Source organism: Rousettus aegyptiacus, unplaced genomic scaffold (genome assembly GCF_014176215.1).
Source record: "Rousettus aegyptiacus isolate mRouAeg1 unplaced genomic scaffold, mRouAeg1.p scaffold_m13_p_2, whole genome shotgun sequence".
Classification (NCBI taxonomy): domain Eukaryota; kingdom Metazoa; phylum Chordata; class Mammalia; order Chiroptera; family Pteropodidae; genus Rousettus; species Rousettus aegyptiacus.
The window spans coordinates 132,836,291-132,863,716 of record NW_023416295.1 but is presented as its reverse complement, the minus strand read 5'-3'; the positions used below and the strand labels follow the sequence as shown (position 1 = coordinate 132,863,716).

The 27,426-nt window shown below is 37.7% G+C and overlaps 1 protein-coding gene and 1 long non-coding RNA gene across 15 annotated transcripts in view; one reads left to right on the top strand and one right to left on the bottom strand.

Annotated features, from left to right (window-relative positions):
• PCED1B (PC-esterase domain containing 1B) overlaps positions 1 to 27,426 on the top strand; it is a 113,089-nt gene that overhangs the window by 64,599 nt on the left and 21,064 nt on the right. For 4 of the 14 annotated variants that reach the window (XM_036236589.1, XM_036236584.1, XM_036236588.1 and 1 more), the window contains exon 1: positions 27,001 to 27,426. Coding sequence is in view for 3 of the 14 variants with exons in the window: in XM_036236582.1 (XP_036092475.1) it covers positions 19,698 to 19,705 (8 nt within the window). In the remaining 11 variants the exon portion in view is untranslated. Of the gene's footprint in view, positions 1 to 6,250; positions 7,335 to 19,149; positions 19,706 to 24,032 lie in introns of those variants that run through there. The other 10 variants (XM_036236581.1, XM_016124488.2, XM_016124486.2 and 7 more) reach the window with 8 other exon arrangements.
• LOC107499889 lies at positions 385 to 26,804 on the bottom strand. The gene is made up of 3 exons (XR_001594398.2): positions 26,709 to 26,804; positions 3,444 to 3,520; positions 385 to 3,020 (listed from the first exon to the last, which is right to left on the bottom strand). It is a non-coding gene; the product is annotated as an uncharacterized LOC107499889 (long non-coding RNA).

Sequence of the window (27,426 nt, the reverse complement as noted above, 5' to 3'; positions counted from 1 at the left end):
AATGATACAAGTTGTTACCTAGTTGATACAAACTACAAATGGAAGCATTGCCATTATTTGCTTTATGAAGTGCCCAATTACCTGCCATGAGATTGCAACTACATTTAGACCTAAACAATTAGTCTCCGTCTTCCCTTCTCTGCTTCTGATCTTCTACATCTTCATATGGGACCTTCTGTGCCAATGTTAGTCCCAAGTAAATGCGAGAAAATGGATATTAATACGGGGTAGCCTCTTCTCAAAGGTGAATCAAGGGATCATCAAAGATCATCAGAACATCTGGGAATGCCAGCTGAGGGAGAGATTTTCATAAAGTTTTATTATCAAATGCAAAGATGGCACTGATTACAATAATTTATAATCTCAGTGTCTACACCTTCATTCTTTTTTTTTTTAATCTCAATTAACTGGAGTTGGTGGACCATTTAATGCAATAATAGTGCTGATTTATCTTTAAGTCTGCACTTTTCCAGCATCTTTCTAAATACTTTACAAGTGAACCGCTCTGCTTTGAGAGGTGCAGTCCCATTCTGACATAGCCGATATTACGTTGATCATTACAGACCTTTCAGTGCTTCTGCTTCATAATTCTGAACGATCACATCCCGTTTTTCTAGCACCAAACATATTGTTTTCATTCATTTATCAATCAACTTGACAAGTATTGACTGACTGTCTACTACATGCCAGATACTCTTCTAGAGGCTGAGGGCATAATAGAGAACAACACAGATAAAAATCTCTTCTCCCATGGAGATTAAATTCTAGTACAATGTTATATGTTTAAGGAATGAGATAGTGGGCTGACTTAACTTATACTAGCACATACCTTAGTAGCTGATTTTTGATTAATCACTAAGGTCAGCTAGCTTGATGTTATTTGATGTTTTCTTCTGAAATATATATTTCTTATCTATTTAAATCATGGTTCCAGGAAGTTGGGTTCTGGCTCTTGAAGGTATTTTCCACCATATTTCTCCTGATTGAGTACAATGAGATAGAAAAACTATATATAGTAGAATGATGGATCTCCAAATTCTTTTAAATCTGAATCTGGAACTTATTTTACCCCTTAGTTTAATTTATCCCCTCTAATAAAAATTTTTAAAAAGTAAAACAGCTCAACTTTTTGTCAGTGCTAACCAGAGGGACAGAACATGATTACCGACCATTATAACCCTTCTGCAATCTTAGTCCTGCCACAAGAAACATCCTGTAATTCCCTCCCTTCGAAATGAGAACTAAATCCAAGAATATCAGTACAGAACTGGATGCTAATAATAGTTTACTCCCACTGATAATGGAAAGGCTAAAGGCTTTACAAATCTTTTCAAAGAACAGTATGATGTAATTTTGAAGTCACAAATGCTTCTGTTTCTCCAAGCGGGCATTCTTCAGAGGACTGAGTTCAGTTAGAAATCCTAGAGCTGAAGAGAGCCGGTGAAATCTGAAGATAGTGCAGAAAAGAGCAGCTTAAATGGCTGAAAGCTTGGGAGCTCCTCCCCACGAGGAACTGCTAGAGGAACTGAATTTATTTCTCTGAATTGGTCGGGTAAGAAAGAGAGAGGCCTTAGAAGAATTCAAAGTGCATGGCAGGGAGTCACTGTAAGCAATAGACCTACGGTACTGAGCGAGCTAAAATTTTAATCAGAGTCGACATTGAGTGTTTTATGTGTTAACTTTTTTAAGCCTTACAATAACTCGGGAGGTAGATATTATTTCTGTTATTCCCATTACACAGTTGAGGAAAACTGAAGCTTAAGAAGTTGCACAAGGCCACACAACTAGTAATGGAAGAGCTGGGACTTGAACCCAAGGTGGCTCCAGAGCTCCAGCTCTCCGTAGCTCCAGAATACTGGAGTAGAAACTTCCATCTGTCATTAAGAATGTGAAAAAATGAGGACATATAAACAAACAAGATTTTGATACGCATCACTCCAAAGATTGTGATGTCCTTTTTTCTCTTAAATAAAGGACATCAAATTTGTTACTAAATTGTTTTAGTTTTGTCATTTGACACCTAAAATGTGCTCTGTGGAACACTAATTATAGATAATGCACTCAAAAATGCATTCCATGTATTTCACTATTATTCCATGGTAAAAATAAAGATTCACAAGCACGCAAGCATCGTGTTAAAAGCTCTGAGAAGTTTAGCAATAAAGAAATAGATTTAACTCATTTTAACAAACATTTCCCAAATGTATTGGCTACCAAACTCACTTTTTTAAAACACCTATAAACCATCTATTGAACTGGTGTTTTACAGAACACACTGCAGTGGTTGTTTAAAAGTCACTCCCGAGTGATTTTCACTATGTGAAATTGTATCATACTTTCATTACTTTCCTATTATTACTCAGCCATCTAAGAATGTGCACCACTGAGGACAGGAATTCATCATCTATAGACTTCCCTCACTGGTGAATATTCTCGTGTTATGACAACTTTTGCTCCCCTACACATTTTGATCACTATGGAGTCTCTGACTATGACTCCTTGGAAGACCAGGGCACCCGTGCCCACTCTGTGCTGTTATAGGGGATATTGTGTGAATAGAACAGACATGGTTCCTGCCAAGGCAGAGCCGAAACTTTAGTGAGGGAAATGGACTGTCAGATAATTAAACAAGCAATGAGAAAGAATATTTTTCATTGTAAAATTTTAAAGTAGTTAATGAAGTCCATCTCAATCTTGTGTTTTAGTTAGTGTGAGTTGTCCCTTGCATCCTTACCTCCTGGACACTTGCAAGAGGCAGGATCAAGGCAGGGGTGTCCTGGAAAACAACCAGCTGTGGGGGGAGAGGGGTTGATTTATAGCATTTGCAGGTTTCCATGGTGTAAATACTCCCACCGTGTCGAATTTCAAGCTACCAAGGTGATGTCAAGCTGCTTCCTGGAAATTTAAGCATCTGCTCTCATGAGCTGATGCCAGAGAATACAGAGCACACCACCAATTCTAGTCTTTCAAGGCAAGTTCAGCCAGAACTCTTCTTGTCACAGACTTTTGGATTTCAGAAGCTTAAAAAAAAAAAGAATTTTTGAAAATTAGAGAAAGGCTAACTTTCTAAAATTTTTTCCTCCTTCCCTCCCTTTACCAAACAAAGATATTAAAAAACAAATGCAATCTACAATCCCCATCATTTCATAACAGAATATTTTAAGAAAGAATATTTTAATAACAAAAAAGAATGACATAACTTTGGAATAAAGAACAGCCCTTTAAATTTAATGAATTTAGATCAATGAAAATTGTATTACCTTACTTATTTTTTTAATCTTATTATGAACTGAAGAAATTTGCTAGGATGTTTTTGAGTACAAAGAACAGAAAACCTGGCAGTGGCTTAGTAGCTCAGGGTCATTTTTTACATTTCAAGAGGGTTAGAGGTTAGTGGTTGTTGGCAGTAGTTCAACTGTGTTGTGATGCAATCGGATACTTACCTTTTCTTAGCTTTCCTTTCCACCACCTTTAGATTTTAGACGTTTCTCCTCATGCCTCATAGTCATAAGATGTACTTCTAGAAAGATAAAAGGAAAAGGGCAAAAGGTCTTTTTGTGGGTTGAATTATCTCCCCCCAAAAGATATGATGAAATCCTAATCCTGGGTACCTGTGAATATGAAAATGGGGTCTATGCAGATGTCATTAGTTCCGATGAATCATAGTGAATTAGGGTGTCCTTATAAGAAGACAAAACAAAGACAGACACAGAGAGAACACCACGTGAAGACGCAGAGAACACACGGAGGGAGGATGGCCAAATGGAGACGGATGCGGGACCTGGAGTAAAGAAGCTGCAAGCCAAGGAACATCAAGGATTGCTGACAACAATCAGAGATGCGGAGAAGGCGAGGAAGGGTTACTCCTCAGAGCCTTTGGAGGGAGTGTGGACTACGTCTTGACTTCAAACTTATAACCCCCAGAACTGTGACGAAATACATTTACGTTGTTTTAAGCCACCTCGTTTGAAGTATTTTGTTGCAGTAGCCCTAGGAAACTAATACAGGCCTTTTTGTCACAAAGTCTTATCTTTTGCAGTCTCCAGATTTCCCTTTATATCCCATTGGCCAGAATTGGGTCAGATACCCAAACTTAGACCAATAGCCAAGGGGAAGGAGATTTCCATATCTGGTTTAGACCTATCCTGTTTCATCTATGGGCCTGAGGAAGGGACTACACTCCCTGTGATCAAGGAATCTGTCCCCATCATATGAACACAGTTAAAGAAGGGGAAAATGGCCTTGGGGAGGCAATAAATGAAAGTGACCGTCCTACATAAAGAGGGACTATTTTGCTGTTCTGCAGACAGCATGCTAGAAATGCTGCCCTATTTAACAGTGTTTGAGATTCATCCCAAAACAAACCTTCACATTCTCCAGAAGTACTCAGAAATTTAGGGGAAGGATCCAAGTAGATGGTTCCAAGTAAGAAGCTGGAAAGTTAAAGGTATCTGAGAGGCACTTTTCACAAGGCGAGACCATGAGATCTCATGTAAAACCAAGAGAAGGATGGTAAACTTAAAGAAAATGAAGTGTCAGGAGACTGGAAATCTCAGGGAGATAAAAGGCAGGTGAAATGATCTGGTACTGATGAAAATCCCCCACACCTACTCCAAGGGAATTGTTAACCAAGTTTCAAAAACAGAGAAAAGGAGAGAAACAGTGATGTTGTTTTAACTGTAGACAGCAACATATATAATAACACATGCATTTTTAATCTTCAGTCAGTGACAGGTTTAAACAGTTAAACCCAGCACTAAATAGTAAGTGTATCAATGTTATTAAATATATTTTTTCACAGCTAAGATGAGGACTAAACATGGTCATGAATTCAGCTCCAAAGACCACAAGTAATGGAGTAACTGTCTGAGCATTCCATCCCCAAGGCAACTCCCAACTCTATACATTCTGGAATTCCTCTTGAAACATTAAATTGGCTTCATTGAGGGCATGTCCGGGAAATATAGATTTGTCATATGGAGGCCAAGTCTTGTAAAGTCTGAGGCTTTGTGGGTTAGAGGAAAGTTACACTTCCACTGGAGTTTTTCTGTATGTGCCAGCCAAGACCCATCTGCCACCTCTTCTACCTGGACTCATCCTGCATCTTCTTGGTGGCACCAACTCTCGGATCCGTGGTCGCTTGATTTTCAGTTTGCTATGCCTGGGAGCACCACTCCCTCCTTGGTGTCCCCTCTTTTCCCCCAGACATACATCCATCACAGCACCATAGCATTTTGTGGTGTTTATTAAATTACATGTCTGTCTCCCATTACTGAGGTCTTTGGAAGAAGTAGCCATGCCTTAGTTATCTCTGTGTTCCCAGCATCTAACACAGTTCGCGGGGCTATTAAATGTTGGAGGAACAAATAAATGATTAAAGGATGATCCCAAGAGAAACAGATTATGTTACAAATTCTTCAGCTTGAACACTTGGGATCAGTGATGTCCCATGCAAAAGCCTTCTAGGGACAAGAGTCCAGGAAGGGTATTGGCCACAGGTCTTCCTGGTCTGTGGAAAAGCATTGAATATCGTGGGAGCTGTAACGTCAAAATCCTTTGAACCAATCTGACTTATTTCTACAAAATTCTATGCTTAGGTGTTGTGATTTACTATTGTAATATGAAAAGTTTGCTTTCCTTAGAAGTTTCTTAGGTAGTTTCAAACCAAACTATTTCTCGGAGTTTCTGAATGTGAAACATAAGCCGTAGGCACCCAGTGTCACTGTGGTGCTGGAGTGGGCAGAGGAGGAAGGGAATTTGCATCAAGGTGAAAAGAAGTTCAGAGGACCATTGGAAACATATTCATACTACTTTTTCTTCCTAAAAGCGTACTCGGTGCCAGTAAAATGGACTTTATCCAGCTCTGGTTTATACAGTTGCTGGATTTAGGTATCAGCCTCACGTAGCTTCTCATTGCAAAATGCCTCTGCATTGCCTTTTGCCTTGTTTTGATTTCTGCCATTTATTAGGTCACTGCAAACTTTCCATGTTTACTCACAATACCAGAAACGTGAACAGGGTAACCTCCCGCTATCTTGGGACGGCCTACCGCTCTTCCTGCTTCACCTTGCTTCGCTGTTCTTTTTCATTTCTTCTATCTTTGAGATCATCTTTATCTTCTACTTTATTGCTCACACCATTGGGTTCTTACCCCAGAATCTGGAAGTGACGTTAAAAAGTTGTCTAAGCGGAAGAGCATGCATTGTGTTTTAGGACCTTCAGGGATGGGTTGCCACTCCTCTAAGGGGTGCCTTTGTGTGAAAGTGGACAAAAACGTTCCTGCTGGGCAGGTGCAGCCCCACACCAGGCCCAGTGAGCAGAGAACAGACTGACTTCTCAACCAGTCCTGTTGTGTCTTCTTGTGCCACGAACAGCTGTCCAACCAGGATGTGCAGCTGAAAGGGAGCAGTAGATGCTACCCCAAAATACACCATGTTTGCATATTGATTATTTTGAATTAAAGTTATTTAAGAAACAGCCAGTGCAAAAACATTCTGACCCTCTTGTGTCCCCCTGAAAGCAGAAAATGAATCTTCCATGCAAAAGGTACCCACCCTGAACAAAGAGGGTAAAGGCATCCTTATCACTAGAGATAGGGAATTCAGAACCGAGAAGGCTGTATAAACAAACCTCCTTTCTTCTTCACTAATGTACTACCTGAAGCCCAAATCCCTTTCTCTCGTCGATTCTTCACAAACATATTGTTTCTTTATCTAAAAGGTATAAAAGCTGCATGCTTTGGACACTTCTTTGAGTCTATGGGCTCCCTTACACAGGAATTTATTTTTTTTTCTCCTGTTAATCTGTCTTATATCAATTTAATTATTAGACCAGCCAAAGAACAGAAAAGTTTTCCTTTCTTACACAATCCTGTTCAGAAGAGTCCATAATCTCGCTATTATTCTTATGATGAACATATTCTTTAAAGTCCACTTCATGGTTGGGTGACCTGGGACACACATTTATTTCTTCAATTTTCATAGTTTACAGGTCCATAAACACCACTCAAGGCTACAGAACGGCTTTCTGCTGCCAGTAACATCAAATCCAACACCGTGGAATTATTTGCTAGGCCATCTCCCCTTTTTAGTGCTACATCACCATTGCACATGTTGTCTTCATTTCAGCAAACAATTAATGAGCCTGGACTCTGAGCCAAACTCTTGAATCGTATGTTTTGTTTCTCTCCAGCTTGGCATTTTCACTTCAACTAGCCCTAAGACAAAATGGGCGTCCTTAAAATTTCCAAACAGAAGGCTCCTGAGATGTTTGGCAAGCCCTTGGCATAACTTTCTGCTGCTCCAGACCTGGGATCCACAGAAGAGACGTCTTGGGTCAGTTCCTCCAGCCCCACCTGGCGCTCCTTTTAGTCACTCTCCCCCTCCCCCCTCCCAAACCTCACATACCCACTTCAATACAATGTGCTCAGAAACCTGCCGAAGTGCGCAAACTAGCTCAGTATTATTTGAAGCAGTCTCTAGGTATAAACTCTACACAGAAAAACAATAAGACTTTCTTCACGTAGTATTTTGTTATTTAGAGAATATTTTCACGTGCATTACTTCACATAATCCTGAATTGGAATTATCACCCAAAAAGCACAAACTCATAAATTAAATTATCTTTCAAGCTGTCTATCCCAGCCCGGTTCATAAAAGGGCACGAGGAAAAGCTTTGCCTCAACGCGGCCCCAGTTTCTGAGTCTCAGTCTCCAAAATGGGTGAGATCTCCTGCCAGTTCCATCTGCTCTGACTCACTTCCTCCTTGCCCTGGTCTCTGAGACTGTGGCCTCCGAACCTCCATACCTCCACTCTGGATCCCTCCACTAGGCCTTTCTTATTTCCAGCTCCCTGCAGGCTTAGGGTGAACTGATTTCTCTCAACTCCCTTTGTACTAGAAACATAAGGTCCTTAAAGTCTATACCAATTTCCAAGGAAAGCCTCCTTTCCATGCAAGCACTCAAATCTTGAGTCTGGGATAGATGATTTGTACATACAGACCTTTAGTCTTTTCAAACGACAGTAATGTTAAGTAATAATTATTGTCTGTGTGACAGGCACAGCACTCTGCTTCACACGTATTATTCCATTATATCTTTACAACAAACATTTAAGGTAGTAAGAATATGCCCATTTACAATGGAGAAGCTGAGACCGAATTTAAGCAACACTTGCCAAGAGCATCTAGCTGACTTCAAAGTCCCAAGCTGTCTGTTTTTGGACTCTCATCACTCCTTCATCTTTTGACAGCTTCACAATACCATAAATTTAATTAAATCCATCCACAGAGACATACAATTTTTTATGAGAACCCCCAGGTTTCTTCCTAATTCCGTACCCCAGTATAGCCTCCAGCAATCCTACTGGATCTCAGAGGATAACCACTGCCATCCTTGCTTTGATCTCCCCCAAGAGAACGTTAGCATAGCCACAGCCTAGTGCATTCACTTTACTTTAGTCAGAGGTAAATTGAAAGAAGCCATGTTTCCACTACGATCAGGAAAAAGAAATTTTCACCATAAGTCTACATCTCTTTACACATACATGGAAATATCTTTGTTTGTCACATGTTCTTTGCCCTAAAGCAGAGGTTCTCAGCCTTGATTGAACATTAGAATCATCTTTCAGAAAGTGTGGATACCTGGGTCTTCTGCCCCAGAGGAGCTGAAGCAGAATTTCTGGGGGCGAGGCCTGGGTGGGTGCAGGTTTTGTTTTGTTTAGTTTAGTTTTGTTTAGTTTTGTTTTGTTTTAGTACCAGGTGATCCTAATGAGAACCCCTGCCTGGCTTTCTCTTTGCCAATCCACGTCCATTACCATTTTCTAGAGCCGACTCAAAATCATCCAGATTCTATCCAGAGCACCTAGCACAGCACTTGCCAAAGAGATGGCTGTTTTCTCTCCATACATCCTCATTAGCTCCTGCCCAATAGAACGCTAATTTACTTTTTCTTCTCTGTGTATCCTGTCTACCCCGTATCACCATGGAACATCTATATGTTATTCTAGAATTATTGTTTTATTATTGTCTCATTGCATACAGATCTGGCTTACTTAAACAAAATAGTAACTATCTCATCAATGGAGGTTATTTTTTGCCTCTTTTAAAACTCTTTCCAAAGTGTTTTTAAACCTCCATGACAGTAAATGGATGTAGAACTTCCCCATTTTGCTTTCATTTTCCTTTGATATGAAAGTCAAATAGGCTGCAGAGAACGGGGTGTTGAGGGCTGAAGTAAGAGGAATATGTAGCCTGGAAAAAAAAACAAAGATGTCTAGTAAGCAAAAGTGATTTTATATATACAAATGGCAGACTGATTACCAGTCAAAGTGAGTAATCTTTTTAGACATGAGCTCATTCAAGCATTAAATGACTTCATTCAAAACTTTCCTTTGGGAAAAGATGCTGGAGTCTCTGTGTTATACAAATCCAACACTCTATTTGGACTCTTCAGGCGAAAAAAGTAGGATTAGATGAGTCCAGCGCTCTATTTTCGTTTTGAGCATAAAGTTGGCAGCCTGGATCCTGCTAACAGCTGTGACCTTGATATGTCATTGAGTCCATCGGAGCTCACTGACTCCCAGAGTTCTCCACAGTAATCAAGATAATCAAGATAATAAAGATAGCTAACAAAGGAGTACTTGCTGCACACTGGGCACTGTGCTGAGCATTTTCCACGCATTATTCTACTTGGCCCTCGCAGTCATTCCTTGGCATGGGTGCTATCCCCAACTGAGGAAACTGAGGCTCACAGAGATTAATTTGTCTGAGGTCACAGGGGAAACACATTTTGGTGAAAATGTATTCAAGTTTAGCTCAAATGCCCATCTCTCTCACTCCACATCTGTAAGCAGAGCGCATGATTCCCGGCTCCTCTGACACTTCATGCACACACATTTTCACGCTTCTCTCATTGCAGTGTGTTAATTGTTTTCACATGTCTCTTCTATCACACCGAGAGTATCTTGAATTCGGGGCTTGGCAATTAGTAGACACTCAAGATATCTGCCAAGTTAGTGCTATAAATTCTCATTTAGTTCTCACAACAACTTTGTGAGTAGAACTATTCTTGCTTTCACAGATAAAGCTCAGAGAGCTTAAGCAACTGGCTCAATTTCACACAGGAAGTAAAAAGTCAGGTTTAGATCCAGGCATCAGACCATCCCTACTCTATGCTGGCATCACCGTCCACTTACTTGCCAAGCCAACCCAGAAACCAGTGATAAATTAACTAAATGAGGAGACCATTAGACTAAAGTGGCTCTAGTGCTATGATAGCCTACTTAAGCAAACCAAAATCCAAGCCTATAAGTATCTCAAGGTTATGAAATCAAAATGCTAAAGACAACCAATCACAAACAGCCAGCCAGGCTTTAAGCTATAGCCAATAAATAACTTCCTTGGTTTGTTTCTTTTTTCTCTATAAATAGTCTCTCCCAGAGCTCCCTTTGGTAGAGCACTGCTAACTAACCACTTCTGGGTTGGCGCTGCCCCATTCAAATTGATTTTTGCTCAAATAAACTCTAAATTTTTAATATTCCTCAGTTTATCTTTTAACACCAGGAAGCCATTCTCTACAATATTTCTCTGCTCGTGATTTGTGCCCACTCCCCTACTTTACTTTAGTCATTGTTCAGTCCTTCACCTTGTCCCCATCCCCTCGATCACCACCGTAATTCAGACCACCTTTACTCACCTGGATTACTATGATAGATAAGGTAGAAGATTTGGAATTTTGGCTGACCTCCAAAATAAAAAAAATGTAAAATTATGGCTTACCTTTTTAAACTACATTTTTTATCATCTCCCTTAGTAATAAAGACATGCTTCCACGCACTCACCCCCAAGTAGCTTAAATCATGGTTCACTGGGAAGACAGAATTGTATTTTCACCCTGTGACATAAATTTCCTTATGAGGATCAGCACACTGCTCTAGTCCTATATAAGTCGTATGAGGCAACCAGATAGTCTCCAGCAGTCTAACTTCATTTGCTGATTGCGTTTCACCAGTTTATTTCAAAATCTGACATTTCAGACCCAATTGTGATAACTGCACTTGTTTTCCTGAGTTGTTGTTGTTGTTTTTTTAACACATTTCATTACTCAGTCTCTCCAGGGCTGGGCCCTTGCCTTGTTCTTGCCCTCACTAAGCTGCATCCACAAGATCAGTCAAACTAGATTTCCTGCCTATTTACCTTGACTGAATAAGTATCACATGCTATTGATGCCTTTTGCTGTGCTCTGCCACCTGTGGAAACACTTGTCCTTTGCTGCCAGCATCCTTCAGATAACTTCCTCCCATGCTCCTGAAACAGATGTCTTCCCACTGCCTGCGTCGTCTCAGGGGGTGGGTCTTTTTTACAAGTACTAGAACTAGTTTAGACCCAACCCATAAATGTCCCTTTGCTATCTACCTCTTGCAAACACAAGAGAAACTTCTTCAGAGCAAAGGAAGTCGGTCATTTTTGGCAGACTGATCAATTTTTTCAATAATGAAGCTTCTGCGAATATTAAGGTCTCCTGCTCTTCTGGGAACCATGGAACAAAGTACTCTAGTTAATATTCTCAGATGACCGCCAAGCAGAAAGGTCACACTAGTAGGAGTTCCATGTTCTATTTAAAGAACGGATGTTCCTTAGATGGGAAAAGCAGCAATATATGGCCAGGGTTTTAATGAGGCAGGGAAAGATATGCTGTGGCAATATTATATGGTAAATGAAATTGTTCTCTTCAAAAATGAGACTGGCTATTTATTCTGTTTTGCAATTCCACTGAAAGTTATTGTCTTCATTTTGAGTATTGTGAATTATTTATTAGCACTATATATTTAACTTGTTAAATGAAGAAATGTGTTCTTATATGAGAGAAAAAGAAACCTGTTTTAGTCTTTTGGAATTATTCTTTAGGAATATTTCTAAAAGTTGGAGCTATGTCTCAAGGAGCAAACGAGATTCATGAGAAAATGAAATAATCTCTTTCCATATTCATTATGTTTACAAGTCAATGCCATCTAATAGTTGGTAGCTGTAAGACTTTCTTTTCCCTCTACCTACACTCCTTTTCCTTCCGATTGTCTTTCTTATCTAGAGAAAAGAACTCGCAAAAAACTGCATGCCAGTGGATAGAGGAGGGGTCGGTATTATGTTATAGAAGATGTATTTCCTATAACATGTATTTCCTATAAGATGTATTTCCTATAACATGTTATAGAAGATGTATTTCCTATAACATGTATTTCCTATAACATATTTCCTATAACATGTTTCCTATAACAGAAAAGAGACTTCTTAGAACAGTCCCAGTACAGTTTAATATTATGTATTGGGGCAATAGTATTCACAATTTAATGTTGAATGCATTGTGATTATGTTTTGTTTTGTTTTTTTACCATTTTTTCCTGTAGTTAATCATTGTTTTTTAAAATTTGCTAAATTTTCTTTGTCTCTATTACAATTCTTCTCACACTTTCCAATATTCTATCAGTCCACTTTTCCACAAGATCAGTCGAATTAGGAAATGTATCAGTTCCAATTCCAAACTAAATGAATTTTTTTTTTTTTTTATTTTGCAAGGGTTAGCCATATGTTTTGAAATTTGGAAATCTTGACATTTTCAAAATAGAATGTTTATGAGCATCCCTTTAGAAAAAACATAAAATCCATTGAAAAATGTATATAAATCATAGCATATTCAAGTGGGAATGCGTTGCTAGGAGGCGGTAGAGTTTAGGGGCTAAGTCTCCAGTATCACAGTACCTAGCATCAAGTCCGAGTTCTGTGCTCACCTGAAACAGGCTTCTCACCTATTTGTGCCTAGTTTTCTCATACATAAAATGAGGATAATAGTACTTACCACAAGGATTGTTGGAAGTTTAACTTAGATAATATATGTAAATCACTTTATATATAATGCTTGATAAAGTAAATAATCAGTAAGTGTTAAGTTTTATTTAGCACAACAAAAGAAGAAACAATTAAAAAATACTGAAGAACTTTCTCTAAAGCTCGTGTATGAAAAATGTGAACACAAAATTAAAAGGAAAATAAAAAGCTGGAATAAAGCATTTGCAGCATGTACACTAGAGCAAAAGGTTAACATATTTAATATATAATAAACCTTGGATAAAATAGAAAAGCAGGCAAAATACATGAATTGCCATTTTATAACAGAAATAAAACTGGCTAACAGGAAACATATCTGCCTTCACTTGTAATAAAAATTGCATATTAAAATATAATGATATACAAAAAAAAAGAGAGAAGACACAAATTACTAATATCAGAAATGAAAGAAGGGCAATCACTACTGATCCCATAACCACTAAAAGAATAATAAAGGAATATTATAAACAACTCTATGACCACAAATCTGATAACTTAGATGAAGTGGACTATTTCTTTGAAAGATGCAATATTCCAAAACTCATACGAAGGAGAAATAGACAATCTAAATAAACCTATATCTACTAAAAAAAAAAAAAAAAAAAAAGAATCAGTAATTACTAATCTTCCAAAACAGAAAGTACGAGGCCAAGATGGGTTCACTGGTGAATTACTCCAGACAACTAAGGAAGAACTGATAGCAATTCTGTACAATCTCTTCCAGAAGTAGAAGCTGAGGCAATACTTCCTAATTCATTGTATAACTCCAACATTCCTTTAACAGCAAAACTCGATTAAAGAAAGGAAAACTATAGACCAATGTCTCTCATAAATATAGATTTAAAAATTCTCAACAAAATATTAGCAAATCAAATCCAACAATGTATAAAAAGATTTATAGACGATGATGAAGTGAGATTTATTACAGGTATATGAGCTAGTTCAACACTTGAAAATCAGTTAATGTAATTGACCTCATGAATAGTCTAAAGAAGAAAATTTGTGATTATATCAATAAATGTAGAAAAGGCACTTAAAAAAAAAACAATACCTATTCATAACTTTAAAAAAACTTCAACAAAGTAGGAATAGAGGGGAACTTCCTCAACTTGATAAAGAATATCTCCAAAATACCTGCACTTAATGTCATACTTAATGGAAACTAGATGCTTTCTCCCTAAGATCAGGAACAAGGCAAGGATGTTTGTTCCCTCTCACTACTCCTTTTCAACATTGCATAACAGTCCTAACTAATGCAATTAGTCATTGTTGTTTTTTTTTTTTTTTAAGGAAAGAAAAAAACATACGGATTGAGAAGGAAGAAATAAAACTGTCTTTGCTCAAAAATAACATGATCGTCTATAGAAAATCCCAATGAACTGACAAAAAACAATTCTTGGAACTAATAAGTGATTATGGCAAGGTTATAGGATATAGATTAATATACCAAAGTAATTACTTTCCTATATACTAGCAATGAACAAGTGGAATTTGAAATTTAAAACACAATATCATTTAAATTAGCACCAAAAAAAAAAAAGAAAGAAAAAGGAATACTTAAGTATAAAGCTAAAGAAATATATTCAGTATCTATATGATGCAAACTATAAAACTCTGATGAAGAAATCAAAGATGATCTCAATAAATGGAGAATTATTCCATGCTCATGTATAAAAATACTGAATATTAAGATATCAGTTTTTTCCAAGTCAATCTGCAGATTCAACTCAAACCTAATAAAAATCCCAGCCAAGTTATTGTGGCTATCAACCAACTAATTATAAAGTTTATATGGAGAGGCAAAAGACCAACAATAGCCAACATAATATTGAAGAAGAACAAGTTCAGGGAACTGACACTATCTGACTTTAATTCTTATTATCAAGCTATAATGGTGTTGTGTTGGTAAAAGAATAGACAAACAGATCAATGGCACAAAATAAAGAGCCCAGAAAGAAACCCAAACAAATATAATCAACTGATCATTGACAAAGGAGTAAATGTAATTCAGTGGAGAAAGGATAGCTTTTCCAACAAATGGTGCTGGAACAAATGGATATGCCCATGTAATAATAATAATAATAATAATAATAATAATAACAATAACAACAACAGCAACAACAACAATGAAAGGAATGATCAACACAGACCTTACACCTTTCACAAAAATGGATCATAGACCTAAATGTAAAATATAAACATGTAAAACTCTTAGAAGATAGGATAGGAGAAAATCTAGGCGACTTTGAGTTTGGCGGTAAATTTTTAGATTCAACAGCAAAAGCACAATTCATGAAAGAAAAATTGATAAGTGGGACTTCATTAAAAGTAAAAACTTCTGCTCCACATACTTGTATCCAAAATGTAAATAACTCTCAAAACTCCGTAATAAGAAAACAAACAACCCAACCAGGCAAAAGATCCGAACAGATATCTTACCAAAGAAAATATAGATAGCAAATAAGCATATGAAAAGATGCTCGACATCATGTCATTAGTGAATCATGAACTAAAACAACGACACAACTACCAGATAGACCAAAATCCAAAACAATAACAAAATCAAATGCTGGCAAGAATGTAGAACATCAGAAACATCCATTCATAGCCGGTGGGAATGTAAAATGGTACAATCACTGCAGAAGACAGTTTGACAGTTTCTTACAATGTTAAACTTAGTCTTACCATACAACCCAGCAATTGTGCTCCTTTGGTACTTACCTGAATAATTGAGAAATTATAGCCACGCAAAAGCCTGCATTTGAATGTTTACAGCAGCTCTATCATAATTTCAAAAACATGGAAACAACCAATATGTCCTTCAATAGGTCAATGGATAAACAAGCTGTGGTACATCTACACAATGAAATAGTATTCAGTGACAAAATGAAATGAACTATCAAGCCATGGAAAGACATGGATGAAGCTTAGAGGCATATTACTAAGTCAAAGAAGCCAGTCAGAAAAGGCTACATACTTAATAATTCCAACTAGATATATGACATTCTGGAAAAGGCAAACTATAGAGACAGTGAAAAGATCAGTGTTTGCCAAGGTTGCTAGGGGAGAGAAGGATGAGTAGGTGCAGCACAAATATTTTTAGGTTAGTAAAACTATTCTATATAGATACTGTAGTTGTGGATATATGTATGATATAGTGTTGCATAATGATACATGACACTTTGAAATGTGGTGGGTACAAACCCATAGAATATACAACACAGAGTGAGCCCTAATGTAAATTAAGACTTTGGTTAAAATAATATATCGCTATTGGTTCATCAGTTTAACAAGTGTACTACACTAATGCAAAATTTACTAATTGAGGTATTTGGAGGGATGGAGAGCATATATGGGAACACTATATTTTTTCTATAAATCTAAAACTGCTCTAAAACAGTCTATTAATTAATATATATTATACAGTATTATATATAATGATATAACATGTTTCACTAATGACATTTCAAAATTATTTTTATATTACAATATTCACTGCTAGTGAATATTCTTCATTTAAGGCTAGTTATCTTTTTTAAAATTGCATATATATTTATACATATATATATTTCATACACACACACACACACACACACACACACACACACACATATACCTTCTTTAAAACCTCTCTTTGCTTCTTAGTGCCCTCTACTGAGAAAAAAGAATTAATATTTATTCCCATATCTGTAGACCACAGCAGTTCCTAGTACATATGTACACTATAAATATTTGCTAAATCAATGTTGAATGATATGTCAAATGTTGAATGTAGATGACTGATAATAAATGCACTAAATATGCTGTTATCAAGCCCATATGTATTTCTCCATCTTATTTATAAGGCTGTGATGACAGGCATTGCCAAATGCCTTGCCAATATCAAGATCCAGTGTGCCTGTGGCATTCCCCTGCTACATTAGACCGATAACTATCTTGTTGGAAAATAAGTAGAAAAAAAAAATAACGACAGTTAAACAGTAAAGGGCACATGAGATGTGGGTTAAAAAGCACAGTGGTTCATTTAAATTCTATTTCCCAAGTGTCCTTAAAAACAAAATAGATATTTGTTCAAAGTTATCTGGAAGCCTTGCTAAAGTTCTAGGTAGTAGGGTTATTAATATGGCCCTAAGAGTATTTTATTATTATTATTCCTTACAAAGGAAACAAATATTTTTAAGTTCATCTTTGAGTAAACCTGAGAACCTATCTGAAAACAGGCCACTGAGTTCTGCCCAATTGTGAAGAAATCTTAAAAGCCATCAGATCAACTACAATATCAGTATATTCGTGTTAAAAAATACCCAATCATCTGTATTCATTGTAAGCACCACAAATAAAATAAAAACAACTAAAAGATATTATGATGTGTTAAAGCTTTAAGAACCCGATATCAATGAGCTACTAAGAAATGAAAATTCATTAAGAATTCTGTACCTAAGAGAAGTGTTAAAATTTGCCATGACAGGGAGCTGCTACTCAATACACCATCTTAGCTTCCATTCTTGGCTTGGCAAGACTCTGAGAAATTGTGCCAAAATTGGCCTATCAAAAAGAGATGCTGCATTGCAGAAGCACATACATTTTCAGGCTATGCCAGACTGGACGTTGCCTGGGAAACTGGCTTCTGCTACAGCTAGACAGGAAAGTGTTCCTGAGGCAAGGATAGTTTCAGAATTCTCCATCCCTGGCCCTGTTGTAGCTTCTGCTTACCGGTCTCCTATTCACTGCCCCAATTTGATCTGATTCTGTGTTGTCCCTGATTCCCAGATGTTTGCTTGAATTTGACTCCTTCACTGTCTAGACAGAAGTAAAAAAAAAAAAAAAAAAACCAATAACTGCAAAGATGTTTGTTTTTGTTTTTACCAATATGGTGTTGTGTGCGTGTGTATTTTTTTTTAGCCGATGTTTGAAAAACAAAATATATCTCATAATGATCTATATTTACAGCTTTTCTTTTTGAAAAATTAGAATAGCTGGCAATACTGAGGCCATATTTCCCCTTGAAGCAATCTGCTAGAAATGGCTACTGCTCACTTAAATAGCACATGTGTTCCCCAGTTTGCCACAATCCCCTCTATTCCCTATTGCACCAACACTGGAGCTGAGCGTTAATGTTCGTTTACCACTATACTTTTTATTTGTTTTTTTCCTTGTGGTATAGAGGTATTTTTTTCTTCCCACAAAAAGCGGCAAAACAAGAGATATAATAAGAACTTGAAGAATGTCAAGAAAAATATACACTATAATCTTGGAGGAAGTAGAGACAATTTATGCATGTTTAATCTGCAAAGTGAGCGTACATACAAAGAACAGACCCTACTCATTTATTCTCTTATATTTTGTATCTCATCTCTACAGCTTTTGGAGTTGCCCAATTCTTGCTCTAGTTCTCGGACATCTGGGTGTTTTTGGAGTTTGTATCATGCTCTGGATTTATCCCCAGTCTTAGTTCACTGCCTAGTTCTTCAGTCCACTACAACCTACAGACCAGAAGAGGCAGATCATACAACTAAAATGTAAAGGTTCTGGTGGTTCTAATTGCTCCTCCTCATTTGCTGCCTCACTGTCTGCAAATAAGCTGATCTGTTTAGACGAGCCAAAACATTTCCTTCTAATTTAGCAATAAATGCTATATATTCAGTCATTCTCAGTATAAAAGAATCTGAATATCCTAGCTCAGTTTTCTCCCTAATTTAACTGATAGTTTTTGTTGTCATTGTTTTTTGTTTGATTTATGAAAAAGAAGGAAAGGGAGGGAAAGAAGGGAGAAGAAAGGAAAAAAAGGAACAGAAAACAGTCAGTCAACTTTAACTATGATGTTATCAATAGTTGGTATCAGGCCTAGGATTTTTGCTCTACCTCCTCTCTCATTCAGCCTACTGGAGACAAGGCAAAAGTTCCGTTTCAGTTTGTGCACTCTCTCTTTATATGAACTGATTTAAAAATCCTGGATTTCTTGAAGGACCTTATATGTTTAAAAAAAAAAATGAAGAAATAGATCTGAGTGTGGTCATGAGTGCTGCACCCCCAAATTCTAGTACTCCCAGGTAACTAGATGACTTAGCCAGTGTCTGCTCCCCCATATGGGAGCAGTTGGATGTCTGAATAGCCAGGGACTTTGACAGACTCATCCAGAACTGGAGCTGAAGCTAATTTTGTTGCACTGGAGTAAAATGTTGGAAGGGGCTTTGAATGTTCAAGTTGGAAGGTGCTTTGAATGGGATGTTAACAAACAATTACCAAAAAATCTCATTAGGAGAATGTGTAGATGAGGTTACCCTGGTGGTTTCTAATTGAGGACCTTCAGGAAAAAAATCTTTTCAGGTCCTAGGTGGTACCCCATGGTCAAAGCACCAACAAATAAGGGACTTTAGCCTGAAGGTGACAGATTGAGAGCTAAATTAGTTTTAAGTCTCGTCCTAAATATGTAAAATAAATGATTAGCATAATACCAATGTTAGTTTGAGTAAGCAAGTTGGATTGGTTAAGAGAAGTGAGGGAGCTGGCAGACAATACGTGATTTCTTCTGAAAGAGGAAGCCCTGAGCCACCTCTACAGAGCAGTCTGAGGCCACAAGGGCATGCCTGCCAGCTGGCTGAGTCTGCTGCCCCCACCCAAGCCCACTGACGGAAGTGCTGTCTCTCTCCTGATAGGACAAGAATGACCCAACAGATCGGCAAGTGGCCAAGAAGAACTCCCAACTGCCTTTTCCTCCTCTCAGCACGAGTGACAGTGGGGTGTACCCCCTGACCTCTCTTCCTTCCTCCTCTGGACCAAGCGATGAAGGGACATGACAATAAGGAAATCGTCCTTGCATGAACATGTAAGTATGCATTCCTCATTATCAGACACAACCACAGGTAAAGATTGCATCAAGCTCATGAACTGGGTCCTGGTCCCTGGCCATCAATGAATACATTCCCTATCTGAAGACAACCACTGAGAGAACTTATTTGGACAAAATATTTGGATATTTCCCCCCATTTGGAGCTTTTCCATTTAAAGAAATAATAAGCTCTTTCTCTAGTTTTCTTTAACAGATTAAGCATATGATGGGCAAAGTTTGTAGATTTTTTTGTCTACTTCCTCCTAAAATTGAAGTTTGTGGTTAATCAAACTCTGCAAAACACAGATTCTTGTTCAGACTGTGGGCTAACATAGCTATCTGAATAATACCCCACATTTTGCTGTTTTTTGGGGGTTTTTTTTCCCCCTGAGGAGTATAAGCAATCAGAATAAAATTTCCCAGGGTCTCAAGGACTTCTGAGTCTGCCGTCACCAGACACTTGCTTGAAACCAAAGCAGTGACATGCCGTGATGGACTTGGTGCTGTCAGTTCAGCCCCAGCTTTCATTCCCCTTAAGGCAATAACAAAACAGCGTGCTTGACTTTGCCACAATGTTTTAATTTCCATTCTCTATGTGGCGCCACTATAAGCATGAACCATGAAAATGGCACCTGTCTGGGAGGCAGTGAGGTGCCCAGTGTTGAGGGTGGGCAGAGAGCAGGGGCAGGTGGACCTGGGCTACATCCAGACCCCGCTACTTCCCAGCTGACTGGCCTGGGGGCAAAATCTGACCCTCTGGGAAGCCCTTTACCTCATTTCATATTCCTCTTGGAGACAGGAATACCTACCCTGCAGGATGTTTAAAATGGACATATGATGTCTGGCACGTAGACTCCCAATAAATGAAAGCAATAATTATTATTGTCGATTTTGTAAAAAGAGTTAATACACTTAAAGGGCTCAGAATAGTATACTAAGTAAGTGTTCGTTATTATTTATTATCGTGATCCAAGGGAACCCAGATGCCTTGTCAATTTGGGATCTTCAGCCCTCACTGCGGTAATGCTATATATTTGGCTAATATGTCTGATTAAGAAAAGGCAGAAGGGTTGGTATTTTCAGAAAGATTTTGACATGATTTAACAAGTTAATTCAGTCTCTGAAAGGGAAGTGAAATTAGACGATCTGCATCTTAGAAACAGCAAAGACTGCAGGTTAGAAAATGGGGTGGAGGAAGAAAAGAACATATGTGGGAAGATAAATTAGGAAGCCACAGTAGGATTTCAGATTTGAACTAAGGTAGAAACTGCAGAAAGAGAAGTGGACTTGAGCAGAGAGCATTTAGAAGATAGAACCTACTCTGCTTCTGGTGGATGAAGGCAAGAAAGGAATCACAGATGATCTCGCCATTTTTGTCGTGGAGCAACTAAGTGAATATTGACTTCACTTACTGAAAAGAGGAACAAGCTTGAGGAATAAGATAATTAGTCTCAAATTTATTTTAAATTGGATCTTGACACAGTCACAGAGTTTATTCAACCAGCGACAAAGAGACATTTCTTTATTCTTAGCTATTTTTGTCATGTACTTTAAAACTACTTGATGCATGTATTTTAAAACTACTAGCATGCATCACCAAGAATAAATGCATATATACAGAGTCTTTTGTTCTGAGACCAAAACATAAGGTGACTGTTACATGTCACTTAGAAATCATGCCTAAGAAAATAGAATACTGACGTATAGGTCAAAGATTTACAGTGAGAGGTTAATTAAACTGGTAAACATCAGATTCGGAGAAGTGAAAGTAATTTATAGTTCTCCACCTTCATTTATTTAAATGTATTTCAGAGATTCTATGATGAAATATATTAAGGAAACAATTATCCTAAAAGTGAAAGGAAGGCAATAAGAAAATAACCAGTAAAATTATTTGTGCAATTAATTTGGAAAAATATTCTAAGCCTGGTATTTTACCAGAAGAATGAGACAGTGTTACACAACTGATTTATAAAACAAATGATGCAATTTGAGTCAATCATTTTATTTACAAAGCAAATATTTATCTGAAGAGAGCCTGACCGGAAGCCACTGCTTACAGTGTTATTTTCAGTCATTTTCAGTAAAATTTTAAAAATCCTATTTAGAAACAGAAGAGATACCCTAACATAGGCCATTATTGCATCTCCAACATTGAATATTCCTCTGTTTTGTGTTTTTCCCCTCACTGACTGTGAGCTCTTGAACAAAGAGACCATGTTTCACTCAACCTCATATCCTGGGGGTCAACCACTGGATTTGGCTGATGGAAGCACTGAGCGAGAGTTCATCTAATGAAGGCAGAAAAAAAGAGTAGTGAGCATCAAAACATTAAGCAAGTTCCACCTCCCTTTCAAGAATTTAACAATTAATAACATTTAAAATATTGGAACTTATTCTTTATAAATGTTGTATGACCGAATTTCAGAGAGATTTGAAAATGAAAATTATTGCATCCATAATCTCTCCATGCAAATATATGAAGGTTAGCATTTTGGTTTTAGCAAAACATAATGTTATCATGCTTAGAATTAATTTATAATGCTACTTAGAAGTATGCTTTTTTTTTTGAAATATCCAGATTTTAGAAGCTGACAATGCTGTGAATAGCGCTTTCAAATATGACGAGTTGAAAATAAAAAGGCATTTTAAAAAGAAATTTTAAAAATGCAGATCGTGGTGGCTCTATGGCTTAGTTGGTTAATGTGTCTGTCTCATAAAAATGCAGATCATGAATGTGAAAGGTAAAGGAAGATTGTTTGCCACCCTCTCTGATTAGGAAAGAGACGATGCTACTAACATATTTCTGGGCTATGATGAAGCTTCTTTATTTTTGTATAGCTTATGCTAATGTGGATTGAAAAAAGGAAAATTTGTTGCAACTAATAAATAGCTAAGTCAACTAACTGGTAATATACAACATAAATAGAGTATCTGAGAGCTCCTGGCTCTTAGAGATGTGGTCATCAAGTGAACTTTAGAGAACTGAACTGTGGAATATTATCCAGACTTAAAAAAGAAGGAAATTCTGTCACATACTACAACATGTATGAACTTTGAGAACATTATGCTAAGTGAAATAAGCCAGTCACAAAAAGACAAATACGGTACAATTCCCTTCTACAAGGTGTCGAAAGCAGTCAAATTCATAGAAACAGAAAGTAGAATGCAATTGCCAAGGGCTGGGGAGAGGGACGAAGGAAGAGTTGTTGTTGAATGGATATAGAGTTTCAGATCTGCAAGATGAAAAATTTCTAGAGGTCTGTTTCACAACGATGTGCATACACTTAACATTACTGAAGTATAGACACTTAAAAATCATTAAGAATGGTGAAAGAGATAAAGAAAGAGAGGGAGAGATGGGAATCAGAAAACTAAACCAGCGGTTTGGAGTCTTCTGACAAAATTTAATATTATTTAGAGGTGAGGGAGTTTGCTGAATAATTCAAGGCCAAATTCTGCTAGAGTATTAAATTATTCTTTCTGAAAAGGCTTATAACCTTCCTTTTTTCCCCTGAAAGTTATGAACTGTGGTTCTGGGACTATGGGACCAAGACCCAGGAGGTGGGTTCTTAGTCCAACAGCACCTTGCTCCTCAACAGCACCAAAACTTGCATGCACTGACTTAGTGCAGAATTTAGTTCAGTTACTAAAGTGAACTCATGAGAAGTTCTAATCCTGAGTCTCAATATTCTTTGTGTACTATCAGAAAAGTATTTGTGCTCCAAAAGAAGCAAATTACTCATATGTGCTTGAAATTGCTAAATGCACGTGCTTTGAAGAGAAATTATCAAGAATACGTAGACCATTTCAAGTCATACAAGCAAAGAAAACACATATTGTTTTATGATTTGCCAAATTTAGTCCTTTTTTTAAAGGTAGCCAGGCATAGATTTTAACACAAACACATACCAGTTGGCTGAAATAAGTTCATCTTTAAGTAAATATTTAGTGGTTTGATTTCTGGCCCACTTGAGGCACTCTGTTCCAAGAAGATAAGAAAAATAATAGTAATCCTTGAAATAGAAAATGTGGATGATAGTGGCTTTATAAAGATAAGTTTAAATTGATCTGTGGCTGGAGCTATTAAATAGTTGTTAATATAAAACAGTACATTATTTTTGCCCTTATATTTAGAATATTTGTTGCTGACTAAAATATTTGGCTTTTATGGGTTTGGTTTTAAACAAATTATGGCTTAAAATAAATTATAAATTTGCAATGGCATTTAGCATACAATAATAGAAACTAAAAGGCAAAACCCAAATCCTGACTAAACACGATTTTTGCCTATTCTGCACCTGCACCCATGTGGCTGAAACAGGCTAGCAAAAACCAAACAACCATGCTGCACACCCTCAGTTCAAATAAGGGCTCCCAGGTTTAAGTGGGTCGTCATGATGCTCAACAATTACAGCCTCTCCATCTCCTAGGTGAGTATTCCATATCTTCTTGTTCCTCAAACCTCCTTCCCCAAGTTCACTCTTAGCTGATGACCTTGCCCTTGCCCTTGCCCTTGTTGGCATGTTTCCCTGAGAAAACCCAATCAGGAAAACCCCCACAAGCTGGCACCTCCACCCCTACCCCTGCACCAGCATCATGTGCCTGTACTCGGTCTTCCCCATAGTTTCTCTGGCTGAAACATCCGTGTTCCTGTCCAAAGCCAATTCCTCCACTTGGGCACTAGATCTCACCCCATTCACCAACTCAAGGGATATTGCTCCAGCAATTTTCCCCTATACTTCCTTCATCATTTGTTTTTCCCTATTTACTGAATCATTCTCATAAGCAATTAAACATGCTATTACTGTAACTATCATAAAAGAAATTAAAACTCTCTTAACCTCATTTCCCCCTCCAGCTGTTTTCTCATTCTCAGTTTCTCTTTATAGTAAAACTCTTGGACAGTGGTACTGTCTTCAATTTCCATATTCTCTCTTAACCACTCTAATCAGCCTTTGTCCCCAACATCTTTCAAGGTCACCAATGTCTTCTGTACTACAGTCAATGGTCAAACATCCTACTTGACTTATCAATTATCTCTGACACAGACAACCCCTCTTGTGAGTCCCCCCTTGAAACACTTCTGCTCCTGGCGTCCAGAACTTCGCACTCCACTAGTTTTCATCCTGCTTCACTGACTCTTCCATCTCAGTCTCTTTTACGGGTCCCTCCTCATCTTTCTGTCCTCCTGCACCTGGAGTGCCCCAGGGCTCCATATTTGGACCTCTTTTCTGCTCTAGCTTTACCTTCACCCCTGGCGACAGCACCCAAATTAATTTGTTATCTCTAGTCTCTCCCTTCAGCTCCACACCTGTCTATCCAAATCCCCATTCAACATCTCAATTCAGATGTGTACAAGGCATCTTAGATGTAACAGGCCCAAAACCAAACAGTTGACCAGTCCCCATGAAACCATGGAGCTATTTTTATTTTCTCTCCTTTTCTTATACCTCCTCACCTTCTCTCCCCAGGCAAATCCAATCACCTCTACCTTCAAAACATATCCAGAATCAGACCACTTTTCATTACCCAGATAATGTCACTTTTAAGAAGGAAGAGAGAATAAAATATTTCAGAGAGATTTAACAGATCTGTATAGAATATTTCCAGCAGAATAGACAAAAAGTCAATGGCAGTATTGCTTCTCGAAGGAAACATGAGGAATTAGGGAACAAGAAAGGGAGGGAGACTGACTTCTCATTCATGCCCCTTGGACCTTTTGAAGTTTTCTGCCATGTACATTAAATGCCTTCTCACAATAAGCAAAATAATTTAAGAATGACAATAACGGCAGTGTGCCTCGTCTGGCCTCCCGCTTAGAAGGCACGGAAGACGACACACTGCAGCCAGAAGCACCCCAGGTCCCTGCACGGCTTCATCTAGGTGACAGTCATTCCAACCCTTTCAGGGCCTCAGTTTTACTATCTGCAAAATAAAGATAATAATTAAAGCTCGCCTTACTTTATGCAGGGAGATCTGTTGTGAGATAGCACATTCTAAGTATAAAGCATTATACATGCATAAGTTTTCATTATCTTTTGGGGAAAAGCCAAGTTTGGTGGATAATAAAGAAAGCCAGCCCACTGAGCTAAGGAACAGGAAATGGGGCCAGAAAATCAATAGTTAACTGTCTCCATTTATCATCATAAGTTCTTGGAAATAAGAAAATCAGTAGAAAATATGTTGCTTGGTCTTAACTTTATTTTAAAGAGTATAATCAAGATTATCATTTGCATTATTACAGCCCCTCCGTTCTCTGGTCTTGCGATGATTATGTGAATGGTAGTCGTCCTCCCCTAGATTGCTCTTTTATTCTCACAATATACCGACTAGCTGGAATCTAAGAAACTGGAAAGATCTGCAACTCATTTACAGAAATGCTAGAATCAAATAATGGCAAATTTTCAGTTATGTAATAGACTACTATGAATTTTAAAATACTAAAGTTATCAGTTGGGTTCTGGATGAAGCCCTGCCTTAAGACACAATAATGACTGTATTAAAATTCATGAAAAAATGCAAAAGACCTTGATTTATGGCTATAGATAGGGAATCAAAGCAATGTGTAATACGTAGGACTAATTTTTAAGTCGCACATTGAGTAATTAATGAAGTAAAGTAAAATGACATTTTTCAAGAAAAGACAACCGTGTTGCTTTATAGGCCAGCTTCCTCAAATAGCACAGTAGTTAAAAAACAAACAAACCCTGAGGCATAGGGCATGCATTTCCCAGCTGTTTGGAACCTGTTACTCTGTTAGTTATTTTATACCATTTAATGTAATGGAGAAATGCTCTATCCTACAGTGTTTAAAACACCTATAGAAGGTTCATTGTTTAGGAAAAACTTTTTTAAGCTTCATTTCTTCATTTTTTTTTTCTTTTTTTATGATTTATTTCTTCCTTCTCTTTCATCTTGCTATTTATAGGGGAGGGGATATTCCTCCTCCTCCAAGTCATATCCTTCCAAACAAAAGCAAAGAAAGCTCCAAACTTACCTATATCTCATCAATCAGAACACCACTTCCCTTTCCCATCTCCAGTTACCTGTTGGAATCAGAAAACTGTCCTGGCCCGCCACTCTCTGCATTTACCTGACATAGTTTTCTGAAGCTGTAGAATGAGCTGTTCTCCCGCTTTTGGGAGGAGCGCCACACAAAAATACAGGATTAATTTAATCTAAATTAATTTAAAAAGAGAGCATTTCCCCACTTCTCTTTTCTCACTTCCCCTTTCTCTCTGTTCACTATCTTTCCCTCCTTCCCCACACTAATAGCTTTTTCTTGTTATGAATACACCACATAAGCTAGGGTAATAAGAGCCAAAGGGGCTGAATTGTGAAAACAAAACAGAGTTAGAGTCAATATAAGTTACACTCAAATTATTGAGAAATATGAAATGAAAACAAGCTCAGAGTTAAATTCCAGGAAGATGCTATATTTTGGATTTACTAACCACTTTATCTTTTCATATTTGCCGATTATTAAAGCTTCAGTCATTAGTCTTCCGCTTCCTATTGCAAGAAAGTAAATGCTGACTCGTGTTATTTGTGCCAGATGCCACCGGAAATGGCATCCTCTCCCCAGACGGTGGCTCATAAATGTAGCAGCACCCAGAGGTGAACTTAACTGCCTTGCAGCTCAGGCTCTCTGGACTCTTCGATCTACAGCCAAGAAAGGAGTCTGTCTAGGGACGAGATCTAGAATCAACTGAGAG